This window comes from Coregonus clupeaformis, chromosome 10 (assembly GCF_020615455.1).
Source record: "Coregonus clupeaformis isolate EN_2021a chromosome 10, ASM2061545v1, whole genome shotgun sequence".
Classification (NCBI taxonomy): domain Eukaryota; kingdom Metazoa; phylum Chordata; class Actinopteri; order Salmoniformes; family Salmonidae; genus Coregonus; species Coregonus clupeaformis.
This window is the reverse complement of record NC_059201.1, coordinates 60,460,880-60,486,843: the sequence shown is the minus strand read 5'-3', so window position 1 is coordinate 60,486,843 and position 25,964 is coordinate 60,460,880. Positions and strand designations below refer to the sequence as shown.

General features: G+C 42.9%; 1 protein-coding gene across 11 annotated transcripts in view; it reads right to left on the bottom strand.

Moving 5' to 3' along the window:
• Window positions 1-572: 572 nt before the first annotated feature.
• The window catches only part of matn4 (matrilin 4), a 61,475-nt gene continuing 36,083 nt past the window's right edge, over window positions 573-25,964 (bottom strand). For 8 of the 11 annotated variants that reach the window (XM_045223116.1, XM_045223106.1, XM_045223111.1 and 5 more), the window contains 7 exons: window positions 24,306-24,428; window positions 24,081-24,203; window positions 23,102-23,224; window positions 13,151-13,555; window positions 9,510-9,662; window positions 9,159-9,263; window positions 573-2,104 (listed from right to left, as the gene is read on the bottom strand). In XM_045223116.1, coding sequence (XP_045079051.1) covers window positions 2,046-2,104; window positions 9,159-9,263; window positions 9,510-9,662; window positions 13,151-13,555; window positions 23,102-23,224; window positions 24,081-24,203; window positions 24,306-24,428 — 1,091 coding nt within the window. In that variant the 3' untranslated portion in view covers window positions 573-2,045. The remainder of the gene's footprint in view (window positions 2,105-9,158; window positions 9,264-9,509; window positions 9,663-13,150; window positions 13,556-23,101; window positions 23,225-24,080; window positions 24,204-24,305; window positions 24,429-25,964) is intronic. The other 3 variants (XM_045223113.1, XM_045223110.1, XM_045223114.1) reach the window with 3 other exon arrangements.

The following is a 25,964-nucleotide window of genomic DNA, read 5'->3' as shown; positions in this document are numbered from 1 at the left end:
AGTGGTTTTACTTTTACACAGCTATATGCTGTGTGCCAACACTTCCTTGTCTGAGGTCTGCTTCTTCCGCTCACTTGGCAATGTTACACCAGACTGAAAACTTTAGAGGCTTATGTTTTTCCACAGCTCCTTGTGAGAGTCGAAGGCCAGACTACCTATTGGGACAATTAACATGTCTTTACCAAGGCTTGGGGGACCATCTGGCATTTCACATTCTCCAGTCTTAGCTGGGAGTCGGCAAACACAGTAATTGAAAGGGGAGCTCTATCCCATTAGCCTTAATTAGAAGCTACTGACAAAGGTCATCCATGGCAGGACACTTGTGAAAAGAAAACATGGCATCCCAGGGACTTATTAGAACGTCTATGGAGATAAGAACTGAAGTTGATCACCATAAATTATGTATCTGTTTGCAAACAATAATGAAGCAAGTTCCCATTACACATTACTTGTCAATTTAGTCCCTCAGGGGTACACACCACAATACTTCTCAGCCCAATTACGGGGTGACTGCTCTCTGGTTGCAATGATCCTACGAGTCGGTTCAGAGTTAAGGAAGAAACAACACAGCGAACAGTTCAGTCTTTATTGCCATCTGTGCCAGAATAAAGAGTCTTCAACCATTACAAAAAAGGTTATTAGAATAAATACAAAAAGTACAGGTAACCAAATACAGGGGTATAAATCTTTCCATCACATGGTCGTTTAATACAAGACTAAATAAAGAACAACAACTAACTAAAAGGCCCTATTGTTCATTTACATAGCTCAGTGACATTCTCTCAGTCTCTAGAAAATGTAGTAAAATGCTTAAAAGATAGGGCAAATCAGTTCAACTGTAAAAGCTCACTCCATTTAAAAGAAAGTAAACCACAGCAATAGTGGAGCATAAATGTCCCTTCCTTTGTGGTGGTATTTTGATTTCACATAATATACCAGTAAATCCATGACCTCATTCAATTTCATACATAGTTACAAAGTAACAATCAATGTGATCTTAATGATTAATTTAGGATGTATTTTTGGAGCTCAAATTAATACAGAACTCTGTCATCCTCTTGACAGTAATGTTTTGGTTTGATCTGGGTAATTTTGTAATGCTTGGTTTCACTTTTGTGAATCCAGGAACCCTACTTTGTACTCTTTACATCTCTCCTATCATTTATTCCTAAAAAAAATATTGGATTATATTACTTTCTATGAGAGAATGCGTCTGAATTTGAAATAACTGAATCACTGATTTGTGATTTGAAATGACTTTGGCCAAATCATATGGAGTGGTAATAATAATACTTGTTAATTTCTCTTTTCCCAGATATCTACTGCTGGTATCAAACTTGCTATAAACACATTACATTAACAAACCATATAAAACAGATTAAGGATAAATGGAGCACAAAGAAACCTACTGGTGTGAGAATGGAAAAATACTGTGTATTAAAGATGCACTATGCAGACACCGCCCCAGCATTTCCTGGTTGCAAAAATTCTAATAGTTTGCCTAATTGAAGTTTATAGTGACAACATCAGCAATTATAGTGTAGAGAATCATTGTACCATTTTCCATAACCTAAAATATTGTATTTTCAGCTGTTTGAAGATGTACAAAACTGAAAGTAAAAGACGCACAAACGAAACGTATGACCGGGAAGCATAGAAATAGCCCACAGAGAACCGATCTACCAGCTTCTTAGACTTACTTTCAATGACAGATCTATAACTCATATTTCTATGTGAATTTGGTCAGGTCGCCCAAAAAGTTCGATATTGGAGTTTTAAGTTATCAACAATGGCTGTACTTTCTAGTTGCCTGTGCTTACCTCTACATTAAGTATGGATGTGCTTGACATGACTTAAGTCCAGTGCATGTAAACATTCATGCGCTGAAATAAGATATTCTACATTACATATTGTTTTGGGTCATTTACATCATGGAAATTCAATATTGACAGGACCTGTGTTTTTACTGTTACATTCTTGACAGGAAGACTCTTCTATACTCAACGCATCTCCTCATTCTTGTTGGGTTACTTGGATGACATCCCTCATTTCCGTGACAGCAGCTGGTCCTCCATATACTCCAATCGTGCAGTCATACCCACCAGTAGAAATGGGTTAAGGAAATAAACACATCATTCCATTCCATTTTATTGTCAAATGGGCTGTATGAAAAACATTGGGCTGAGTTGAATGATATTGTGGTCAGTAGTAGTAGTAGAATGGGATTGATGTTGGGCTGAATCCTAACTTGAAATGTGTGCACTAAATTTGGACTTTGGTATAAATCATGCATTGATGTCAACGGAAGATCTGTGCAACAACTTGAGTTACACACACACACACACACACACCCACCTAGGCGTTAGGATTTGGGCCTACAATATATCACTTAAATGCATATTTATAAAGTATCTAAGGTAATAATAAATACAATAATAAATAGATAGATAGATAGATAGATACAGTTGAAGTCGGAAGTTTACATACACCTTAGCCAAATACATTTAAACTCAGTTTTTCACAATTCCTGACATTTAATCCTAGTAAAAATTCCCCTCAGATAGGATCACCACTTTATTTTAAGAATGTGAAATGTCATAATAATAGTAGAGAGAATGATTTATTTATTTCATCACATTCCCAGTGTTTCAGAAGTTTACATACACTCAATTAGTATTTGGTAGCATTGCCTTTAAATTGTTTAACTTGGGTCAAACGTTTCGGGTAGCCTTCCACAAGCTTCCCACAATACGTTGGGTGAATTTTGGCCCATTCCTCCTGACAGAGCTGATGTAACTGAGTCAGGTTTGTAGGCCTCCTTGCTCGCACATGTTTTTTCAGTTCTGCCCACAAATGTTCTATAGGATTGAGGTCAGGGCTTTGTGATGGCCACTCCAATACCTTGACTTTGTTGTCCTTAAGCCATTTTGTCACAACTTTGGAAGTATGCTTGGGGTCATTGTTCATTTGGAAGACCCATTTGCGACCAAGCTTTAACTTCCTCACTGATGTCTTGAGATGTATCCACCTAATCTTCCTTCCTCATGATGCCATCTATTTTGTGAAGTGCACCCGTCCCTCCTGCAGCAAAGCACCCCCACAGCATGATGCTGCCACCCCCGGGATGGTGTTCTTCGGCTTGCAAGCGACCGCCTTTTTCCTCCAAACATAACAATGTTCATTATGGCCAAACAGTTCTATTTTTGTTTCATCAGACGAGAGGACATTTCTCCAAAAAGTACGATCTTTGTCCCATTGTGCAGTTGCAAACCGTAGTCTGGCTTTTTTATGGCAGTTTTGGAGCAGTGGCTTCTTCCTTGCTGAGCGGCCTTTCAGGTCATGTCGATATAGGACATGACCGTTTTACCGTGGATATAGATACTTTTGTACCTGTTTCCTCCAGCATCTTCACAAGGTCCTTTGCTGTTGTTCTGGGATTGATTTGCACTTTTCGCACCAAAGTACATTAATCTCTAGGAGACAGAACGCGTCTCCTTCCTGAGCGGTATGACGGCTGTGTGGTCCTATGGTGTTTATACTTGCGTAATATTGTTTGTACAGATGAACGTGGTACCTTCAGGCGTTTGGAAATTGCTCCCAAAGATGAACCAGACTTGTGGAGGTCTAGATAGATAGATAGATAGATAGATAGATAGATAGATAGATAGATAGATAGATAGATAGATAGATAGATAGATAGATAGATAGATAGATAGATAGATAGATAGATAGATAGATAGATAGATAGATAGATAGATAGATAGATAGATAGATAGATAGATAGATAGATAGATAGATAGATAGATAGATAGATAGATAGATAGATAGATAGATAGATAGATAGATAGATAGATAGATAGATAGATAGATAGATAGATAGATAGATAGATTTTCCTTCACTTTGCGTTCCAACTCATCCCAAACCATCTCAATTGGGTTAAGGTCGGGTGATTGTGGAGGTCGTCTGATACAGTACTCCATCACTCTCCTTCTTGTTCAAATAGCCCTTACACACCCTGGAGGTGGTCGGTCATTGTCCTGTTGGAAAACAAATGATAGTCCCACTAAGCGCGAATCAGATGGGCTGGCGTATTGCTGCTGAATGCTGTGGTAGCCATGCTGGTTAAGTGTGCCTTGAATAATACATAAATCACAGACAGTGTCATACATAAATCACAGACAGTGTCACCAGCAAAGCACCCCCACACCATCACACCGCCTCCATGCTTCACGGTGGGAACCACACATGCAGAAATCATCCGTTCACCTACTCTGCGTCTCACAAAGACACGGCAGTTGGAACCAAAAATCTCTAATTTGGACTCATCAGACCAAAAGACAGATTTCCACCGGTCTAATGTCCGTTGCTCGTGTTTCTTTGCCCAAGCAAGTCTCTTCTTCTTATTGGTGTCCTTTAGTAGTGGTTTCTTTGCAGCAATTCGACCATGAAGGCCTGATTCACGCAATCTCGTCTGAACAGTTGATGTTGAGATGTGTCTGTTTCTTGAACTATGTGAAGCATTTATTTGGGCTAAAATTTCTGGGGCTGGTACCTCTAATTAACTTATCCTCTGAAGCAGAGGTAACTCTGGGTCTTCCTTTCCTGTGGCGGTCCTCATGAGAGCCAGTTTCATCATAGCGCTTGATGGTTTTTCCGACTGCACTTGAAGAAACTTGAAAAGTTCTTGACATTTTCCGTGTTGACTGACCTTCAAGTCTTAAAATAATGATGGACAGTAGTTTCTCTTTGCTTATTTGAGCTTTTCTTGCCATAATATGGACTTGGTCTTTTACCAAATAGGTACCCACCCCTACCTTGTCATAACACATTGATTGGCTCAACTGCATTAAGGAGGAAAGAAATTCCACAAATTCACTTTTAACAAGGCACATCAGTTCATTGAAATGCATTCCAGGTGACTACCTCATGAAGCTGGTTGAGAGAATGCCAAGAGTGTGCAAAGCTGTCAATTCGGCAAAGGGTGGCTACTTTGAAGAATATCAAATATAAAATATATTTGTTTAACACTTGTTTTGGTTACTACATGATTCCATATCTGTTATTTCATAGTTTGGATGTATTCACTATTATTCTACAATGTAGAAAATAGTAAAAATAAAGAAAAACCGTTGAATGAGTAGGTGTGTCCAAACTTTTGGCTGGTACTGTATACAGTTGAAGTCGGAAGTTTACATACACTTGAGTCATTAAAACTCGTTTTTCAACCACACATTTCTTGTTAACAGACTATAGTTTTGGCAAGTCGGTTAGGACATCTACTTTGTGCATGACACAAGTCATTTTTCCAACAATTGTTCACAGACAGATTCAAATTCACTGTATCACAATTCCAGTGGGTCAGATGTTTACATACACTAAGTTGACTCTGCCTTTAAACAGCTTGGAAAATTCCAGAAAATGATGTCATGGCTTTACAAGCTTCTGATAGGCTAATTGACATAATTTGAGTCAATTTGTGTTGTACCTGTGGATGTATTTCAAGGCCTACCTTCAAACTCAGTGCCTCTTTGCTTGACATCATGGGAAAATCAAAATAAATCAGCCAAGACCTCAGCAAAAAAATTGTAGACCTCCACAAGTCTGGTTCATCCTTGGGAGCAATTTCCAAATGCCTGAAGGTACCACGTTCATCTGTACAAACAATAGTACGCAAGTATAAACACCATGGGACCACGCAGCTGTCATACCGCTCAGGAAGGAGACGGGTTCTGTCTCCTAGAGATGAACGTACTTTGATGCGAAAAGTGCAAAACAATCCCAGAACAACAGCAAAGGATCTTGTGAAGATGCTTGAGGAAACAACAGGTACAAAAGTATCTATATCCACAGTAAAACGAGTCCTATATCGACATAACCTGAAAGGCCGCTCAGCAAGGAAGAAGCCACTGCTCCAAAACCACAATAAAAAACCAGACTACGGTTTGCAACTGCACATGGGTACAAAGTTCGTTTTTTTTGTTGAGAAATGTCCTCTGGTCTGATGAAACAAAAATAGAACTGTTTGGCTATAATGACCATCGTTATGTTTGGAGGAAAAAAGGGGGGCTTGCAAGCCCGAAGAACACCATCCCAACCGTGAAGCACGGGAGTGGCAGCATCATGCTGTGGGAACACAGTAGCCTCATCATTTTTAAATGGAATAAGTCTATATCCACCATTACTCTTCCTAGAGCTGGCTGCCTGGTCAAACTGAGCAATCGGGGAAGAAGGGCCTTGGTCAGGGAGGTGAACAAAGAACCCGCTGGTCACTCTGACAGAGCTCCAGAGTTCCTCTGTGGAGGAAGGCTGTAAACGCTTCCGAAAGGTGTTTCAGCAAAGTAAAGGGTCTGAATACTCACGTAAATGTGATATTTCAGTTTTTTATTTTTTATAAATTTGCAAAAAAATCAAAACACCTATTTTTGCTTTGTCATTATTGGGTATTGTGTGTATACTTTCTGAAGGCTGTGTATGTGTGTGTATGTATATGTACAGTGGGGAGAACAAGTATTTGATACACTGCCGATTTTGCAGGTTTTCCTACTTACAAAGCATGTAGAGGTCTGTAATTTTTATCATAGGTACATATCAACTGTGAGAGACGGAATCTAAATCCCAAAAAAAAAAAATCCAGAAAATCCAGAAAATCACATTGTATGATTTTTAAGTAATACATTTTTATTTTATTGCATGACATAAGTATTTGATCACCTACCAACCAGTAAGAATTCCGGCTCTCACAGACCTGTTAGTTTTTCTTTAAGAAGCCCTCCTGTTCTCCACTCATTACCTGTATTAACTGCACCTGTTTGAACTCGTTACCTTTATAAAAGACATCTGTCCACACACTCAATCAAACAGACTCCTACAGGGATAAAATTGTAGACCTGCACAAGGCTGGGATGGGCTACAGGACAATAGGCAAGCAGCTTGGTGAGAAGGCAACAACTGTTGGCGCAATTATTAGAAATTGGAAGAAATTCAAGATGATGGTCAATCACCATCGGTCTGGGGCTCCATGCAAGATCTCACCTCATGGGGCATCAATGATCATGAGGAAGGTGAGGGATCAGCCCAGAACTACACGGCAGGACCTGGTCAATGACCTGAAGAGAGCTGGGACCACAGTCTCAAAGAAAACCATTAGTAACACACTATGCCGTCATGGATTACAATTCTGCAGCGCACGCAAGGTCCCCCTGCTCAAGCCAGCGCATGTCCAGGCCCATCTGAAGTTTGCCAATGAACATCTAGATGATCCAGAGGAGGAATGGGAGAAGGTCATGTGGTCTGATGAGACAAAAATAGAGCTTTTCGGTCTAAACTCCACTCGCCGTGTTTGGAGGAAGAAGAAGGATGAGTACAACCCCAAGAACACCATCCCAACCATGAAGCATGGAGGTGGAAACATCATTCTTTGGGGATGCTTTTCTGCAAAGGGGACAGGACGACTGCACCGTATTGAGGGGAGGATGGATGGGGCCATGTATCGCGAGATCTTGGCCAACAACCTCCTTCCCTCAGTAAGAGCATTGAAGATGGGTCGTGGCTTGGTCTTCCAGCATGACAACGACCCGAAACACACAGCCAGGGCAACTAAGGAGTGGCTCTGTAAGAAGCATCTCAAGGTCCTGGAGTGGCCTAGCCAGTCTCCAGACCTGAACCCAATAGAACATCTTTGGAGGGAGCTGAAACTCCGTATTGCCCAGCGACAGCCCCGAAACCTGAAGGATCTGGAGAAGGTCTGTATGGAGGAGTGGGCCAAAATCCCTGCTGCAGTGTGTGCAAACCTGGTCAAGACCTACAGGAAACGTATGATCTCTGTAATTGCAATCAAAGGTTTCTGTACCAAATATTAAGTTCTGCTTTTCTGATGTATCAAATACTTATGTCATGCAATAAAATGCAAATTAATTACTTAAAAATCATACAATGTGGTTTTCTGGATTTTTGTTTTAGATTCCGTCTCTCACAGTTGAAGTGTACCTATGATAAAAATTACAGACCTCTACATGCTTTGTAAGTAGGAAAACCTGCAAATCGGCAGTGTATCAAATACTTGTTCTTCCCACTGTATGTGTATATGTATGTGTGTATATGTATGTGTGTGTGTGTGTGTGTGTGTGTATGTACATGTGAATGTGTATATGTATGTATATATGTACATACGTGTGTGTATGTGTATATGTATGTGTATGTGTATGTGTATGTGTATATGTATATACGTATATACGTATATACATACGTGTGTGTGTGTGTGTGTGTATATATATGCTTGTTCAATGAACCATAAACAATTAATGAACATGCACCTGTGGAACGGTCGTTAAGACACTAACAGCTTACAGACGATAGGCAATTAAGGTCACAGTTATGAAAACATAGGACACTAAAGAGGCCTTTCTACTCACAATGAAAAACACCAAAAGAAAGATGCCCAGGGTCCCTGCTCATCTGCGTGAACTTGCCTTAGGCATGCTGCAAGGAGGCATGAGGACTGCAGATGTGGCCAGGGCAATACATTACAATGACCGTACTGTGAGATGCCTAAGACAGCGCTACAGGGAGACAGGACGGACAGCTGATTGTCCTCGCAGTGGCAGACCACGTGTAACTTAAGTAAATCAGGGATTTTCTCATGGTCTGATTCATTTTTAGAGTCAGCATGGCACGATAGTCCTCCAGAAAGTGGAGGGCATTAGCAACACTTTTGCAGTTCTTCATGATATTTTCACAAAAAGCCACAGTAGAAAGGATTACCTACACATACTGAACAGCGCATGCTACATGGAAGACCAATCCGAACTCATCTCTCGGCATGTCCAGCCCATCCATTATCTCAGCCAATTATGGCTAGCGGGAAGGTTCCTCTTTTTCCGTGGCTAAACCAACTAGGCTAGTAATTTAACAATTGTATTCGTATTTACAGATGGCATACAAGTATGTTATTAAGGCACATGAAAGTTCACATGTTCCGGAAGGCATTTGTAAATACGATGTTTAGGTTCAAATACCGCTTCTGTGAAGTAGTGACGTGAAACATACGCCTAGTTTCCTGAAATGAGTCGCATATACAGTAATTGGTCATGCTACAACAGGGAAAAGACAAGCTACAAAGTGCACCTTTAATGAACAGGTGCAATATATAGAAGGATATGTTTTGTTTTCAGCTGCTCCAGAGTGGACATTGTTGCTTGCTGGAACTCAACCAGACTCTCACAGGCACATGGGTCTTTCACCTCAATCTCTCCCTGGCTCTCCTCTGAAACACACACACACACAAACACACGTTTGTTTTACTATCTTTGTGGGGAACACAACACACACACAAACACTAACACCACACACACACACACACACACACACACACACACACACACACACACACACACACACACACACACACACACACACACACACACACACACACATTGCCTGACTGTAGATAGTGTTCTAAAATAACATGTTCTGATGTGTTGTGATTTGCTTTGATCATAGAAATAAGTACCTGCACAGACATTGAGCTTGAGGTTCTCTGCTATCTGGTTGATGAAAGTGAAGTCAGTGGTATAGAAGAAGTGCTTGTCTAGTGGCTCTGAGGCAATCTCATGTAGCTCATCCTCCACGGCCTTCCCAACGCCAACAGCATACATGGTGATTCCTGGCACAGAGGACAATACAATATATCACTAGAATGTTGGAGGAAGTCCTAAATTGTATTTGATTGCAAGAACTGTTTTGTTGAAACAGGCAGTCACACACCAAAGTAGCAAATGGCAGCCCATTTGTCTGTAAGTACAGTGGGGAGAACAAGTATTTGATACACTGCCGATTTTGCAGGTTTTCTTACTTACAAAGCACGTAGTGGTGTGTAATTTTTATCATAGGGACACTTCAACTGTGAGAGACAGAATCTAAAACAAAAATCCAGAAAATCACATTGTATCATTTTTAAGTAATTAATTTGCATTTTATTGCATGACATAAGTATTTGATCATCTATCATCCAGTAAGAATTCCGGCTCTCACAGACCTGTTAGTTTTTCTTTAAGAAGCCCTCCTGTTCTCCACTCATTACCTGTATTAACTGCACCTGTTTGAACTCGTTACCTGTATAAAAGACACCTGTCCACACCAGGGACGGCCTGTTCAATAGGGCGATATGGGCGACGCACTGCCAAACGGGAAAAGGAAGGGATTTTTTTTCTAATCAATTATATCACGGCAACAGTAGTTATCAGTGTTCACGTCTGATCTGCCAGCCACTAAATGTCAAATCAGGCTAAAGTCGTGCTTCAAATGGCCCCGCCCGTTTTTGGGGCGATTTCAGTCAAGTTGAAAATCGCCCAGAAGTCTCTCATAGCCTGTCATGTAAAATCTATTTTTTTCAAATTTCAAAGCTTTCAATACATTCTCTATGGGTGTCTGTGGGCTTGCACTTACGCGCTTTCGTCATACGTGACGTAACCATGAACGTAACTAAGACAATAGCGGCTAGCAGCGTCTCTTTTGCGACCTGCAGTGTGGCGTTATTTTATGTTTTTAATTTGTAGACTTAGTTTACAAACATTCTGCCAACCATGGATTTCCAGTGGTTGGTTTTGGACTGATCTTGTTGATCGTGTACATACCCGCTACGAACGGACTAAATAATGAAAACGCTGCTGGCAGCGGAATCCCAATACAGCTGGGAGACTTGGCTGGATGACAGAGTCCCGGACAGAGAAGTGGAGCCGGCCGGCTTCACCCTGGTCAGAGCGGACCGCGATCCTGGTAAGAGAGCGACTCTGTACCCCGACATTGAACTGCTTTCTGTGTCATTGCGACCTTACTATCTGCCCCGTGAGTTCCCCCAATTGTTTGTTACCGTTGTGTACTGTTGATAATCACAAGTTTACTGGAGAACTGAGACCAAGTAGAGACTTTGGACAGGGTGGATATGGTATAATAAAGGCAGTTTATTCAGAGGTAAAGATATCTGGAATCGCGTGCACGGACTCGTTCGTCAAACTCTTAGGGAGAAGAGAGCCCCGAAAACATTGTGTGCAGACATTTTATACAATAAATGATGTAGGTTGAATCTAGTAGTTCTGATCTTCTGATTGGTCCTGATGAGTTGGGCGAGGTCCCCTCCACTGTTGCATTGGCTCTGAGTCGGGTTCTCTGTCTTCAAATGTTCAGCCTAAAGAGAGGGATTTTTGTGTGTGTGTGTGTGTGTGTTTAACAGTGATGATGTGTGTGTGTGTGTGTGTGTTATCAGTGATGATGTGTGTGTGTGTGTGTGTGTGTGTGTGTGTCCTCAGAGCAAGAACTCGTGAGTTGGAAGAACTGAGAGACCTATGGCGTGGGTGTTGTCCTTGGCCACCTGCTGACAAGGCTGACAAGATAGGACTCTTTTGTCCATTGTTATAGGATAGGAACAGCATTGATTGAAAACAAACGCCCAACACAAAATGGGTCATGCACAAGATTTTAGTCAGACCAAGCTATAACATTATATATTTACTACGACAGTACATTCAACCAAAAGCTAATATAACAAAGGCATCAGAGATTATTTATAATCTGTCACAGAAACTGGAATCCATCTCCCCAGATCAGTCAATAAATGCTTCTGGTATTGACTTATATGCTGCCCCTGTCTTCATGTTGTTGCTGGACATATCTTTTTTTAAATGTGTGTAGGTCACCTAAATCATCAGAAAAATTGCCCCTCCTGAGAATTTTTTCAGGAGCCGCCACTGGTCCACACACTCAATCAAACAGACTCCAACCTCTCCACAATGGCCAAGACCAGAGAGCTGTGTAAGGACATCAATAATAAAATTGTAGACCTGCACAAGGCTGGGATGGGCTACAGGACAATAGGCAAGCAGCTTGGTGAGAAGGCAACAACTGTTGGCGCAATTATTAGAAAATGGAAGAAGTTCAAGATGACGGTCAATCACCCTCGGTCTAGGGCTCCATGCAAGATCTCACCTCGAGGGGCATCAATGATCATGAGGAAGGTGAGGGATCAGCCCAGAACTACACGGCAGGACCTGGTCAATGACCTGAAGAGAGCTGGGACCACAGTCTCAAAGAAAATCCTGCAGCGCACGCAATGTCCCCCTGCTCAAGCCAGCGCATGTCCAGGCCCGTCTGAAGTTTGCTAATTACCATCTGGATGATCCAGAGGAGGAATGGGAGAAGGTAATGTGGTCTGATGAGACAAAAATATAGCTTTTTGGTCTAAACTCTACTCACCGTGTTTGGAGGAAGAAGAAGAATGAGTACAACCCCAAGAACACCATCCCAACCGTGAAGCATGGAGGTGGAAACATCATTCTTTGGGGATGCTTTTCTGCAAAGGGGACAGGATGACTGCACCGTATTGAGGGGAGGATGGATGGGGCCATGTATCGTGAGATCTTGGCCAACAACCTCCTTCCCTCAGTAAGAGCATTGAAGATGGGTCGTGGCTTGGTCTTCCAGCATGACAACGACCCGAAACACACAGCCAGGGCAACTAAGGAGTGGCTCCATAAGAAGCATCTCAAGGTCCTGGAGTGGCCTAGCCAGTCTCCAGACCTGAACCCAATAGCTGAAAGTCTGTATTGCCCAGCGACAGCCCCGAAACCTGAAGGATCTGGAGAAGGTATGGAGGAGTGGGCCAAAATCCCTGCTGCAGTGTGTGCAAACCTGGTCAAGACCTACAGGAAACGTATGATCTCTGTAATTGCAAACAAAGGTTTCTGTACCAAATATTAAGTTCTGCTTTTCTGATGTATCAAATACTTATGTCATGCAATAAAATGCAAATGAATTACTTAAAAAACATACAATGTGATTTTCTGGATTTTTGTTTTAGATTCCGTCTCTCACAGTTGAAGTGTTCCTATGATAAAAATTACAGACCTCTACATGCTTTGTAAGTAGGAAAACCTGCAAAATCGGCAGTGTATCAAATACTTGTTCTCCCCACTGTAGTAAGTAGTATGCTTTAAAGAAAAAGTTATTAAACTGTTTTCATGTATGAACCAATTGATTCCATATTTCCTAATCATGTTATATGCAATCTTTGTCATTCTCTTGGCCTTATGTAAACATTACTGCAGGCGCTTTATAATACACCAGGCAATTAAATATCTCAGCCCCCTTGTCACCTACCTGCTTCTTTGGCCTTCTTGGCCCACTCGGTGATGTCGTCCTGAGAGCGGCCGTCGGTGAAGACCAGGCCCACACGAGGGATGTTCTTGCGGGCACCCTCTGCCTCCGAGAAGCTGTTCTCCACCATGTGCTTGAGGGCCAGGCCCGTCATGGTGCCCTTCTCCATGTACTCCACGTTCATCACCGCCTTCTTGATGTCATCCGCCTTCTGGTACATTTTGAGGGCGAACTCGGTTCGCACGCGGCTGGAGTACTGCACTAGGCCCACTCGTGTCCCATGGGCCGACACATCCAGGGAGTCCACCACCTGGTTGACAAACTGCTTGACCAGCTCAAAGTTCTGAGGACGCACACTTTTTGAGCCATCGATGAGGAGGACCAGGTCGATGTTGGCCGATCTGCAGGCTGGGTGGGACATTGGGGGTAATTAGGGCCCTTTTCATACAGTAACATGCCCCTTTCATTTACCATGCATGGATTGTAGGTCTTTCATAAAACACTGTGGGATGTGCAGTTATTATGCATTTTACCAGATCGGCATTGAAAAAGAGAATTTGTTCTCAAAGACTTACCTGGCTAAATATTTTTATTTTGGAAGAGCTGGTTTTATTTGTAGGTTATGTCATTTCAGTAGCAAGGCTCAAGCCACGCCCACCTGAGAATACAGCTCAGTTCAGCTTTCATTTGGTTTTGTTTGAGAAGTGGATAATCCATTTGTCAACTAATTGTCACGTCACCGATAGATTTCAAAATAGAAACGGACAATATTCATACGATTACCTGTGCAAACCACCTTTTCTATGAGCTTTACTATCGTGGAGAAGTGTGAAACTATGCCTCAAAAGGATGGGGTATTGTTGGAAATCGTAGACATGGGCTATAGGGGTTCTATTTTTACAAACCTAGCGCAATGATAAATCTTAGCGCTGGCAGTAGGGCTATAGGTCCGGGGGTGTATCAAAAATATTTTAGCTATTTTCACATGCGGGAATTGAGTGCAATAGCTGGCGTTGGTGCGAAAGGGTTGGGTTTTGATTAAACAATTACAGTGGGGAAAAAAAGTATTTAGTCAACCACCAATTGTGCAAGTTCTCCCACTTAAAAATATGAGAGAGGCCTGTAATTTTCATCATAGGTACACGTCAACTATGACAGACAAAATGAGGAAAAAAAATCCAGAAAATCACATTGTAGGATTTTTAATGAATTTATTTGCAAATTATGGTGGAAAATAAGTATTTGGTCAATAACCAAAGTTTCTCAATACTTTGTTATATACCCTTTGTTGGCAATGACACAGGTCAAACGTTTTCTGTAAGTCTTCACAAGGTTTTCACACACTGTTGCTGGTATTTTGGCCCATTCCTCCATGCAGATCTCCTCTAGAGCAGTGATGTTTTGGGGCTGTCGTTGGGCAACAAGGACTTTCAACTCCCTCCAAAGATTTTCTATGGGGTTGAGATCTGGAGACTGGCTAGGCCACTCCAGGACCTTGAAATGCTTCTTACGAAGCCACTCCTTCGTTGCCCGGGCGGTGTGTTTGGGATCATTGTCATGCTGAAAGACCCAGCCACGTTTCATCTTCAATGCCCTTGCTGATGGAAGGAGGTTTTCACTCAAAATCTCACGATACATGGCCCCATTCATTATTTCCTTTACACGGATCAGTCGTCCTGGTCCCTTTGCAGAAAAACAGCCCCAAAGCATGATGTTTCCACCCCCAACTCAGCATTCTTTGTCCTCCAAACACGACGAGTTAAGTTTTTACCAAAAAGTTATATTTTGGTTTCATCTGACCATATGACATTCTCCCAATCCTCTTCTGGATCATCAAAATGCACTCTAGCAAACTTCAGACGGGCCTGGACATGTACTGGCTTAAGCAGGGGGACACGTCTGGCACTGCAGGATTTGAGTCCCTGGCGGCGTAGAGTGTTACTGATGGTAGGCTTTGTTACTTTGGTCCCAGCTCTCTGCAGGTCATTCACTAGGTCCCCCCGTGTGGTTCTGGGATTTTTGCTTGTGATCATTTTGACCCCACGGGGTGAGATCTTGCGTGGAGCCCCAGATCGAGGGAGATTATCAGTGGTCTTATATGTCTTCCATTTCCTAATAATTGCTCCCACAGTTGATTTCTTCAAACCAAGCTGCTTACCTTTTGCAGATTCAGTCTTCCCAGCCTGGTGCAGGTCTACAATTTTGTTTCTGGTGTCCTTTGACAGCTCTTTGGTCTTGGCCATAGTGGAGTTTGGAGTGTGACTGTTTGAGGTTGTGGACAGGTGTCTTTTATACTGATAACAAGTTCAAACAGGTGCCATTAATACAGGTAACGAGTGGAGGACAGATGAGCCTCTTAAAGAAGAAGTTACAGGTCTGTGAGAGCCAGAAATCTTGCTTGTTTGTAGGTGACCAAATACTTATTTTCCACCATAATTTGCAAATAAATTCATAAAAAATCCTACAATGTGATTTTCTGGATTTTTTTTTCTCAATTTGTCTGTTGACGTGTACCTATGATGAAATTTACAGGCCTCTCTCATCTTTTTAAGTGGGAGAACTTGCACAATTGGTGGCTGAATAAATACTTTTTTTCCCCACTGTACTCTATTCCACATCAGGTAACTGATGCAAGCAATAGAATCAGATTTAAAAAACAGTTAAAAATAAACCTTATGGAACAGCGGGGACTGTGAAGAGAGAGACACACACAGGAACAGACACACACATACACACACACACGCTAGCACACGCACTCTACACACATGTACATTGTAATGTTGTTGTATGGTGGTATTATACATTTTGTATTGTAGATATGTAGTGGTGTAATAATGTTAAATGATGTGCTGTTTTATCTTTTGTTTTATGTGTGATGTAAGTGCCTTAATGTGTTTGGACCCCAGGAAGAGTAGCTGCTGTCTTGGCAGCAGCTAATGGGGATCCCTAATAAATACAAATACAAATACTTTATGAAGGCACTGTATGTACAGTATATTGAAATTAGTTATTTTCAAACTTCATTATTCTATCAATATAATAGCAAAACATATAAAAGGGCCATATGTGGTTTAAAAACATTTGTATCATTTCAAAGAAGAAACAATTACATTTGACATTCAATTGAATCATTAAAATCCCACAAATGTCTCGATTCCATAGATTTGCTCTCATTATACAATTGTTTATGTGCTATAATACAGTCGATATTTGAAGGATTTGTTTTATTCAAAATGAGTTGAGTGTCTTACTCCATTATGCATCTGTTACATTTATCAGAACTTTATTTTTGACCTTTTATCCATTTTGACGACTGTTGCTCATTTTAGTTTTAGAGCACGTTAGATACTGTATTCTAGATACTACAGAGAGACAACTGAATAGAAGTAGTTGTATAGTGCCATTGCATCCAGGGGTGTATTTATTACGCCGATTCGGTTGCAAAACATATCTTAAACGGAAGCAAACGGAACGAAACGGGGAGGGACCTACCTGAATTTGTCCAATAGAAACTCTTGTTTTAGTTGCAAAACATAACAAAGCAAACACAACTGTTTGGACTAATGATTAAACCCCTGGTGAATCACAGGAGATGTACACTGAGAAAAAAAGGTGCTTATTAGAACAATATAGGGTTCTTCGGCTTGTCTCCATAAGGGAACCCTTTTTGGTGCTAGGTAGAACCCTCTATAAATGGTTCTACCAAGAACCCTTTTATCTTTGAAGGGTTCTTCCTAGAACCCTATATGAACGGTTCCACCAGTCTTATTAGCCTTGAAAATTCAACTCTCTATTAGTGATGAGTCGTTCGCGATTGAACTGCTATTTTTGAACAGATCTTTTTGGTGAACGTCGGGAACCGAATCATATTTGTGAAGAGCTGTTCATTTGGTTCCCTGATTTGAATACTGTTACTACTGCTTTTTGAGCTCCACACAACGATTATCTATAAGTTATAAAAACATTATCTGAAGATGGTAATTCCTCACTGCAGGAATAATAAGTAGTGAGGAGAGAGCCTCAATCTTGTCCACACTCAATTTTTGCAGTGCGTTAAAATTATAGTACTTTTTTTTTGCAAGCGATCTAATTTCGTTAGGTAAAATGTATTTGAACACACATTTCACGATCTGACATAATGATGGGCAACCTTTTAGGCTTTACATTACAAATTTGCTATACATTTTCATACATTTTTTAAGCACTACTGAATGAAGAGCCGTTTGGGAGCCAAATGAAGTGCTCATTTAGGTGAAAAGAGCCAAAAGATCCGGCTTACGGAAAAGACATGGAACGTCCATCACTACACTTTATGACAATACATTACATACACTACCAGTCAAGAGTTTGGACACACCTACTCATTCAAGGGTTTTTCTTTCTTTTTCTTATTTTTCACATTGGAAAATAATAGTGAAGATATCAAAACTATGAAATAACACGTGGAATCATGTAGTAACCAAAAAAGTGTTAAACAAATCAAAATATATGTTATATTTGAGATTCTTCAAATAGCCACCCTTTGCCTTGATGACAGCTTTGCACACACTTGGCATTCTCTCAACCAGCTTCACCTGGAATGATTTTTCAAAAGTTCCCACATATGCTGAGCACTTGTTGGCTGCTTTTCCTTCACTCTGCGGTCCAACTCATCCCAAACCATCTCAATTGGGTTGAGGTCGGGGGATTGTGGAGGCCATGTCATCATCACTCTCCTTCTTGGTAAAATAGCCCTTACACAGCCTGGAGGTGTGTTGGGTCATTGTCCTGTTGATAAACAAATGATAGTCCCACTAAGCCCAAACTAGATGGGATGGCGTATCACTGGTTAAGTGTGCCTTGAATTCTAAGTAAATCACAGACAGTGTCACCAGCAAAGCTCCCCCACACCATAACACTTCCTCCTCCATGCTTTACGGTGGGAAATAAACATGCAAAGATAATCCGTCCTCCAACACCGCGTCTCACAAAGACACGGCGGTTGGAACCCAAAATCTCAAATTTGGACTCCAGACCAAAGGACACATTCCCACCGGTCTAATGTCCATTGCTCATGTTTCTTGGCCCAAGCAAGTCTCTTCGTCTTATTGGTGTCCTTTAGTAGTGGTTTCTTTGCAGCAATTCAACCATGAAGGCATGATTTACACAGTCTCCCTTGAACAGTTGATGTTGATGTGTCTGTGAAGCATTTATTTGGGCTGCAATCTGAGGTGCAGTTAACTCTAATGAACTTATCCTCTGCAAATCAAATCAAATCAAATCAAATTTTATTGGTCACATGCGCCGAATACAACAAGTGCAGACATTACAGTGAAATGCTTACTTACAGCCCTTAACCAACAGTGCGTTTATTTTAAACAAAAAAAGTAAGAATAAAACAACAACAAAAAAAAAGTGTTGAGAAAAACAAAGAGCAGAAGTAAAATAAAGTGACAGTAGGGAGGCTATATATACAGGGGGGTAACGGTGCAGAGTCAATGTGCGGGGGCACCGGCTAGTTGAGGTAGTTGAGGTAATATGTACATGTGGGTAGAGTTAAAGTGACTATGCATAAATACTTAACAGAGTAGCAGCAGCGTAAAAAGGATGGGGTGGGGGGCAGTGCAAATAGTCCGGGTAGCCATGATTAGCTGTTCAGGAGTCTTATGGCTTGTGGGTAGAAGCTGTTGAGAAGTCTTTTGGACCTAGACTTGGCACTCCGGTACCGCTTGCCGTGCGGTAGCAGAGAGAACAGTCTATGACTAGGGTGGCTGGAGTCTTTGACAATTTTGAGGGCCTTCCTCTGACACCGCCTGGTATAGAGGTCTTGGATGGCAGGGAGCTTTGCCCCAGTGATGTACTGGGCCGTACGCACTACCCTCTGTAGTGCCTTGCGGTCAGAGGCCAAGCAGTTGCCATACCAGGCGGTGATGCAACCAGTCAGGATGCTCTCGATGGTGCAGCTGTAGAATTTTTTGAGGATCTGAGGACCCATGCCAAATCTTTTTAGTCTCCTGAGGGGGGAATAGGCTTTGTCGTGCCCTCTTCATGACTGTCTTGGTGTGCTTGGACCATGATAGTTCGTTGGTGATGTGGACACCAAGGAACTTGAAGCTCTCAACCTGTTCCACTACAGCCCCGTCGATGAGAATGGGGGCGTGCTCAGTCCTCTTTTTTTTCCTGTAGTCCACAATCATCTCCTTTGTCTTGGTCACGTTGAGGGAGAGGTTGTTGTCCTGGCACCACACGGCCAGATCTCTGACCTCCTCCCTATAGGCTGTCTCATCGTTGTCGGTGATCAGGCCTACCACTGTTGTGTCGTCGGCAAACTTAATGATGGTGTTGGAGTCGTGCCTGGCCATGCAGTCATGGGTGAACAGAGAGTACAGGAGGGGACTGAGCACGCACCCCTGAGGGGCCCCCGTGTTGAGGATCAGTGTGGCAGATGTGTTGTTACCTACCCTTACCACCTGGGGGCGGCCCGTCAGGAAGTCCAGGATCCAGTTGCAGAGGGAGGTGTTTAGTCCCAGGATCCTTAGCTTAGTGATGAGCTTAGAGGGCACTATGGTGTTGAATGCTGAGCTGTAGTCAATGAATAGCATTCTCACGTAGGTGTTCCTCTTGTCCAGGTGGGAAAGGGCAGTGTGGAGTGCGATAGAGATTGCATCATCTGTGGATCTGTTGGGGCGGTATGCAAATTGGAGTGGGTCTAGGGTTTCTGGGATTATGCTGTTGATGTGAGCCATGACCAGTCTTTCAAAGCACTTCATGGCTACAGACGTCAGTGCCACGGGTCGGTAGTCATTTAGGCAGGTTATCTTAGAGTTCTTGGGCACGGGGACTATGGTGGTCTGCTTGAAACATGTTGGTATTACAGACTCGGTCAGGGACATGTTGAAAATGTCAGTGAAGACACTTGCCAGTTGGTCAGCACATGCTCGGAGTACACGCCCTGGTAATCCGTCTGGCCCAGCGGCCTTGTGAATGTTGACTTGCTTAAAAGTCTTACTCACATCGGCTACGGAGAGCGTGATCACATAGTCGTCCGGAACAGCTGGTGCTCTCATGCATGCTTCAGTGTTGCTTGCCTCGAAGCGAGCATAGAAGTGGTTTAGCTCGTCTGGTAGGCTTGTGTCACTGGGCAGCTCGCGGCTGTGCTTCCCTTTGTAGTCTGTAATAGTTTTCAAGCCCTGCCACATCCGACGAGCGTCAGAGCCAGTGTAGTATGATTCAATCTTAGACCTGTATTGACTCTTTGCCTGTTTGATGGTTCGTCGGAGGTCATAGCGGGATTTCTTATAAGCTTCCGGGTTAGAGTCCCGTTCCTTGAAAGCGGCAGCTCTACCCTTTAGCTCAGTGCGGATGTTGCCTGTAATCCATGGCTTCTGGTTGGGGTATGTACGTACGGTCACTGTGGGGACGACATCATCGATGCACTTATTGATGAAGCCAGTGACTGATGTGGTGTACTCCTCAATGCTGTCTGAAGAATCCCGGAACATGTTCCAGTCTGTGCTAGCAAAACAGTCCTGTAGCTTGGCATCTGCGTCATCTGACCACTTTTTTATTAACCGAATCACTGGTGCTTCCTGCTTCAGTTTTTGCTTATAAGCAGGAATCAGGAGGATAGAGTTATGGTCAGATTTGCCAAATGGAGGGCGAGGGAGAGCTTTGTATGCGTCTCTGTGTGTGGAGTAAAGGTGGTCTAGAGTTTTTTTCCCTCTGGTTGCACATTTGACATGCTGGTAGAAATTAGGTAGAACGGATTTAAGTTTCCCTGCATTAAAGTCCCCGGCCACTAGGAGCGCTGCATCTGGATGAGCGTTTTCCTGTTGATTAATGGCCTTGTACAACTCATTCAGTGCAATCTTAATGCCAGCATTGGTTTGTGGTGGTAAATAGACAGCTATGAAAAATATAGCTGAAAACTCTCTTGGTAAATAGTGTGGTCTACAGCTTATCATAAGATACTCTACCTCAGGCGAGCAAAACCTCGAGACTTCCTTAGTATTTGATTTTGTACACCAGCTGTTGTTTACAAATATACAGAGACCGCCACCCTTTGTCTTACCGGAGCCAGCCGTTCTGTCCTGCCGATGTAGCGTGTAGCCTGCTAGCTGAATGGTATCATTGTTGTCGTTCAGCCACGACTCCGTGAAACATAAGATATTACAGTTTTTAATGTCCCGTTGGTAGGATAACCGTAATCTTAAATCGTCAATTTTATTCTCAAAAGATTGAACGTTGGCTAATAGTATTGATGGGAGAGGCAGTTTACTCGCTCGCCGTCGGATCCTTACAAGGCACCCCGACCTACGTCCACGATATCTCCGTCTCTTCCTCAGGCGAATGACGGGGATCTGGGCCTTGCCGGGTGTCTGTAGAATATCCTTCGCGTCCGACTCGTTGAAGAAAAAGTCTTCGTCCAATGCGAGGTGAGTAATCGCTGTCCTGATATCCAGAAGCTCTTTTTGGTTATAAGAGACGATGGCATAAACATTATGTACAAAATAAATTACAAATAACGCGGAAAAACACACATAATAGTACAGCAGAGGTAACTTTGGGTCTTCCTTTCCTGTGGCGGTCCTCATGAGAGCCAGTTTCATCAAAGCACTTGATGGTTTTTGCGACTGCACTTGAAGAAACGTTCAAAGTTCTTGAAATGTTCCGTATTGACTGACCTTCATGTCTTGAAGTAATGATGGACTGTCGTTTCTCTCTACATATTTGAGCTGTTCTTGCCATAATATGAACTTGGTCTTTTACCAAATAGGGCTATCTTCTGTATACTCCCCCTACCTTGTCACAACACAACTGATAGGCTCAAACGCATTATGAAGGAAATAAATTCCACAAATCAACTTTTAAGAAGGCACACCTGTTAATTGAAATGCATTCCAGGTGACAACCTCATGCAGCTGGTTGAGAGAACGCCAAGAGTGTGCAAAGCTGTCATAAAGGCAAAGGATGGCTATTTGAAGAATCTCAAATATAAAATATATTTTGATTTGTTCAACACTTTTTTGGTTACTACATGATTCCATATGTGTTATTTCATAATTGTGATGTCTTCACTATTCTACAATGTAGAAAATAGTAAAAATAAAGAAAAACCCTTGAATGAGTAGGGGTTGTAAAACTTTTGCCTGGTAGTGTATGTTACTTATGTTGTGTAGCATTTGATTAATCAACCAATCAACGTACATGAAAAACACAGACATTGAAAGAAACAATTCTGAAAATCAACCTACACTAGAACATGATGGGAAATACAGTATGATAAGATGGGTGTGGTTTTGCGTGTTTTACTCTACACAGAGTTGAATGACACAATCACACTCAAATTATTATTTAACTCCTGAATCAACACTAAAAATGTTACACTGAATAATCAACTCTAGGTTACACTGACCAATTTTCTGTGAACCATACACTACACTGCTGGTTCACTTATACTTCTATTCTCCTACTCACTGCTCAATTAAATCACAGAAAATACTAATTTGAAAGACAGAAATCATGGCAAAGATATCAACTATGTCAGTACTGTCTATGTAAAATTATTAAGGGAATACCAGGTACATGCACAAATATTCCCATATAGGTACAATTCCTCATACCTATCTTTTTAAACTCTGATTACTCAAACTGATGTTAACATTTTAACTGATACAAACATTAATGATTAGGCACTATTCAAAATAAAGAAAAAAAATCTATGAAAATGCTTATTCAGATTCAGAAGGGTTCTATGTAGAACCCTTCTTGCCTACCAATGAATCATCAAATAACAATTTCTTCCAAAAACAGCTTTTTAGGAAGAAAAGGGTTCTAGGAAGAACCGTTTGCCTTATGAAGAACCCTCATCTTCCAAAAAGGGTTCTTCAGATGAGAAGAAAGAACCATTTTGGAAGTGAGTGTAGTGAGGGTGTTCACGTTATTGTATTCAGTGGGTGTGTGAAGTATACTTACTTCCGCAGCCCTTGCCATCCTCTGCCAGTAGCTGTCCCTCAGGGCAGATGCAGTAGTAGGATCCTGGTGTACTGATACACTGGTGCTCACAGCCATGCTCCACTGTGTTACACAGGTCAAGGTCTGTGGAGGGACAAACACACACATGGACACACTGAAAAACTGAGGTGCAGTGGATGAGAAGTGTGTGGTGTCATAGCTTTGGTCCAGGATCAATGGGACGCCATGAGGGACAGCACAAGGATGCCGTTATTGGCACCATTCAAAAAAGCTGATACTAACAACGTGCACATTTTATAACATTTCTAATGTGGTTACTAAAATCCAATTTGGATATATTTGGCTGTTTTTGCAGCATAATATTTAGATGTTGTCCTTTTCGGGTGTAGATTTTTTTTGCTAAATGCTAACTCCCATTTGTATCTGATAGCATAGATAGCCAGTAATTGCGTTCTTGTTACTAATGTAGTTAAAAAGTAACTACATGGCATAAAAGCAAGTTAATGTTATTTGATTGTGACCAACAGCACATATGTTTCTATTAAGAAACAGACCTGGGTTCAAATAGTATTTGTATTGTTTTGAATACTTTAGCCGCTTTTGATTGAGCTGACTTGGACTGACATAGTCCCAAAAGTGCAAACGCCGCCCATCTAGCATTCCAGTCAGGCTCAATCAAGTGCTGAAAATATTAGAAAGAAAACACATGCAATTTGAACGCAGATCAAGTCCTGTTGTGTGCAAGTAATATGGACCAAAAATATGAATATTCCTTTAATTTTCAAAACCTATTTTCAAATGTGGATTTCCAATATCTGTATTTTAATGCTGGGTCTCAAGCTTGATAAACACGGCTGAGTACATACTTTAGGTTTATTGCGCTCACAATGTTCACTGCAAATCTCACCCAGCAGCCGCCTCAAATATGCTGCTGCTAGCTACAGTAAATGATGGCCTCACTAATGATGGCCTCACTAACTTGTGCAGGTATTCCTATCATTGTTGAGTTTGAAGCCAGTGTTGCAGTCACAGGTGAAGGCGCCTGGGGAGGCGATACAGATCTGCTCACAGTCATGCTTCCCCTCAGCACACAGGTCTATCACTGTATCATAAAAACAGAGACACTGATTATTGCTTGAAGGGAAGGTTGTTGTTTCATATCTGGGCTTCCTCTATTATTTGGCCTGATGATGGCCTCACTAACTTGTGCAGGTCATCTTGTCGTCATTGAGGGTGTAGCCAGTGTTGCAGTCACAGGTGAAGGTGCCCGGGGAGGTGATACAGATCTGCTCACAGTCATGCTTCTCCTCAGCACACAGGTCTATCACTGTATCATAAAAAACAGAAACACATTACAGCTTGAAGGGAAGGTTGTGGTTAATGCCCAAAGTTCTTCCATTGTTTGAGACCTTCTATACCAACTTGGACTCTCAAGTATTCCTAAGGAAGACACAATCATTCTTCTTGGGGATTTTACTGCCAGGGTCGGCCAGGACCACAACATTTGGAGAGGCATGATTGGGAAGGAAGGTGTCAGCAAACCAACTCAAATGGAGTTATTCTCCTAACCAAATTTGTAGAACATGACCTTATCATCACCAACACACTCTTCCATCAGAAAAACAAAATATCCTGGATTTATCCCCTGTCAAGATCGTCTAACAGAGTGGACCAATGCGCAGCGTTGAATGCAAACATATTTATTCTCACTGAAGGCAACACGAACAAAACAACGAACGATACGTGACAGTACACGGTTACCATAAACAGACTCGAAACAAAAACCCACAAACACGAATGAAAACCCGACTGTTTAAATATGGCTCCCAATCAGAGACAACCAGCTGACACTCGTTGCCTCTGATTGGGAGTCACTCAGACCAACATAGAAATAAGTAACCTAGACCCACAACAAAAACATAGAAACTAACACCCTGGCTCAACATACGAGAGTCCCCCGAGCCAGGGCGTGACAGTACCCCCTAAAGGCCCGGACTCCGACCGCGCCAACGAAACACAACAGGGGAGGGACCGGGTGGGCACTCCGCCTAGGCGGCGGATCCGGCTCGGGCATGATCCCCACTCGCTCTCTAACCCCCAAAGTACCCCTGGTCCGGTCTGGTCCTGCTGACCGGAGCTGGACTGCACACTGGTGGAGCGGATTGCTCTAGCTCCGGCGTAACGCATCTGACCGGCGCCGGACCAGGCACCAGTGGAACAGGCACGTGCCGTGCCGGACCGACGCACGCACACCACTGGCTTGGTGTGGGGAACAGGCACGGGCCGTGCTGAACTGACGACGCACACCACTGGCTTGGTGTGGGGAGCAGGAGCGGGCCGGACAGGGCTGACGAAACGCACCACAGACTTGGTGCTGGGAGCAGGAATGGGCCGGACTGGGCTGGCGACGCGCACCACAGACCTGGTGCGGAGAGCAGGAACGGGCAGAGCCGGGCTGACGAGACGCACCACAGGCTTGGTGCGGGGAGCAGGAATGGGCCGGACTGGGCTGGCAACGCGCACCCCAGACCTGGTGCGGGGAGCAGGAACGGGCAGAGCCGGGCTGACGAGACGCACCACAGACTTGATGCGGGGAGCAGGAATGGGCCGGACTGGGCTGGCGACGCGCACCACAGACCTGGTGCGGGGAGCAGGAACGGGCAGAGCCGGGCTGACGAGACGCACCACAGACTTGATGCGGGGAGCAGGAATGGGCCGGACTGGGCTGGCGACGCGCACCACAGACCTGGTGCGGAGAGCAGGAACGGGCAGAGCCGGGCTGACGAGACGCACCACAGACTTGGTGCGGGAGCAGGAACAGACCGGACCGTACTAGGGACACACACCACTGGCCCTACACCGG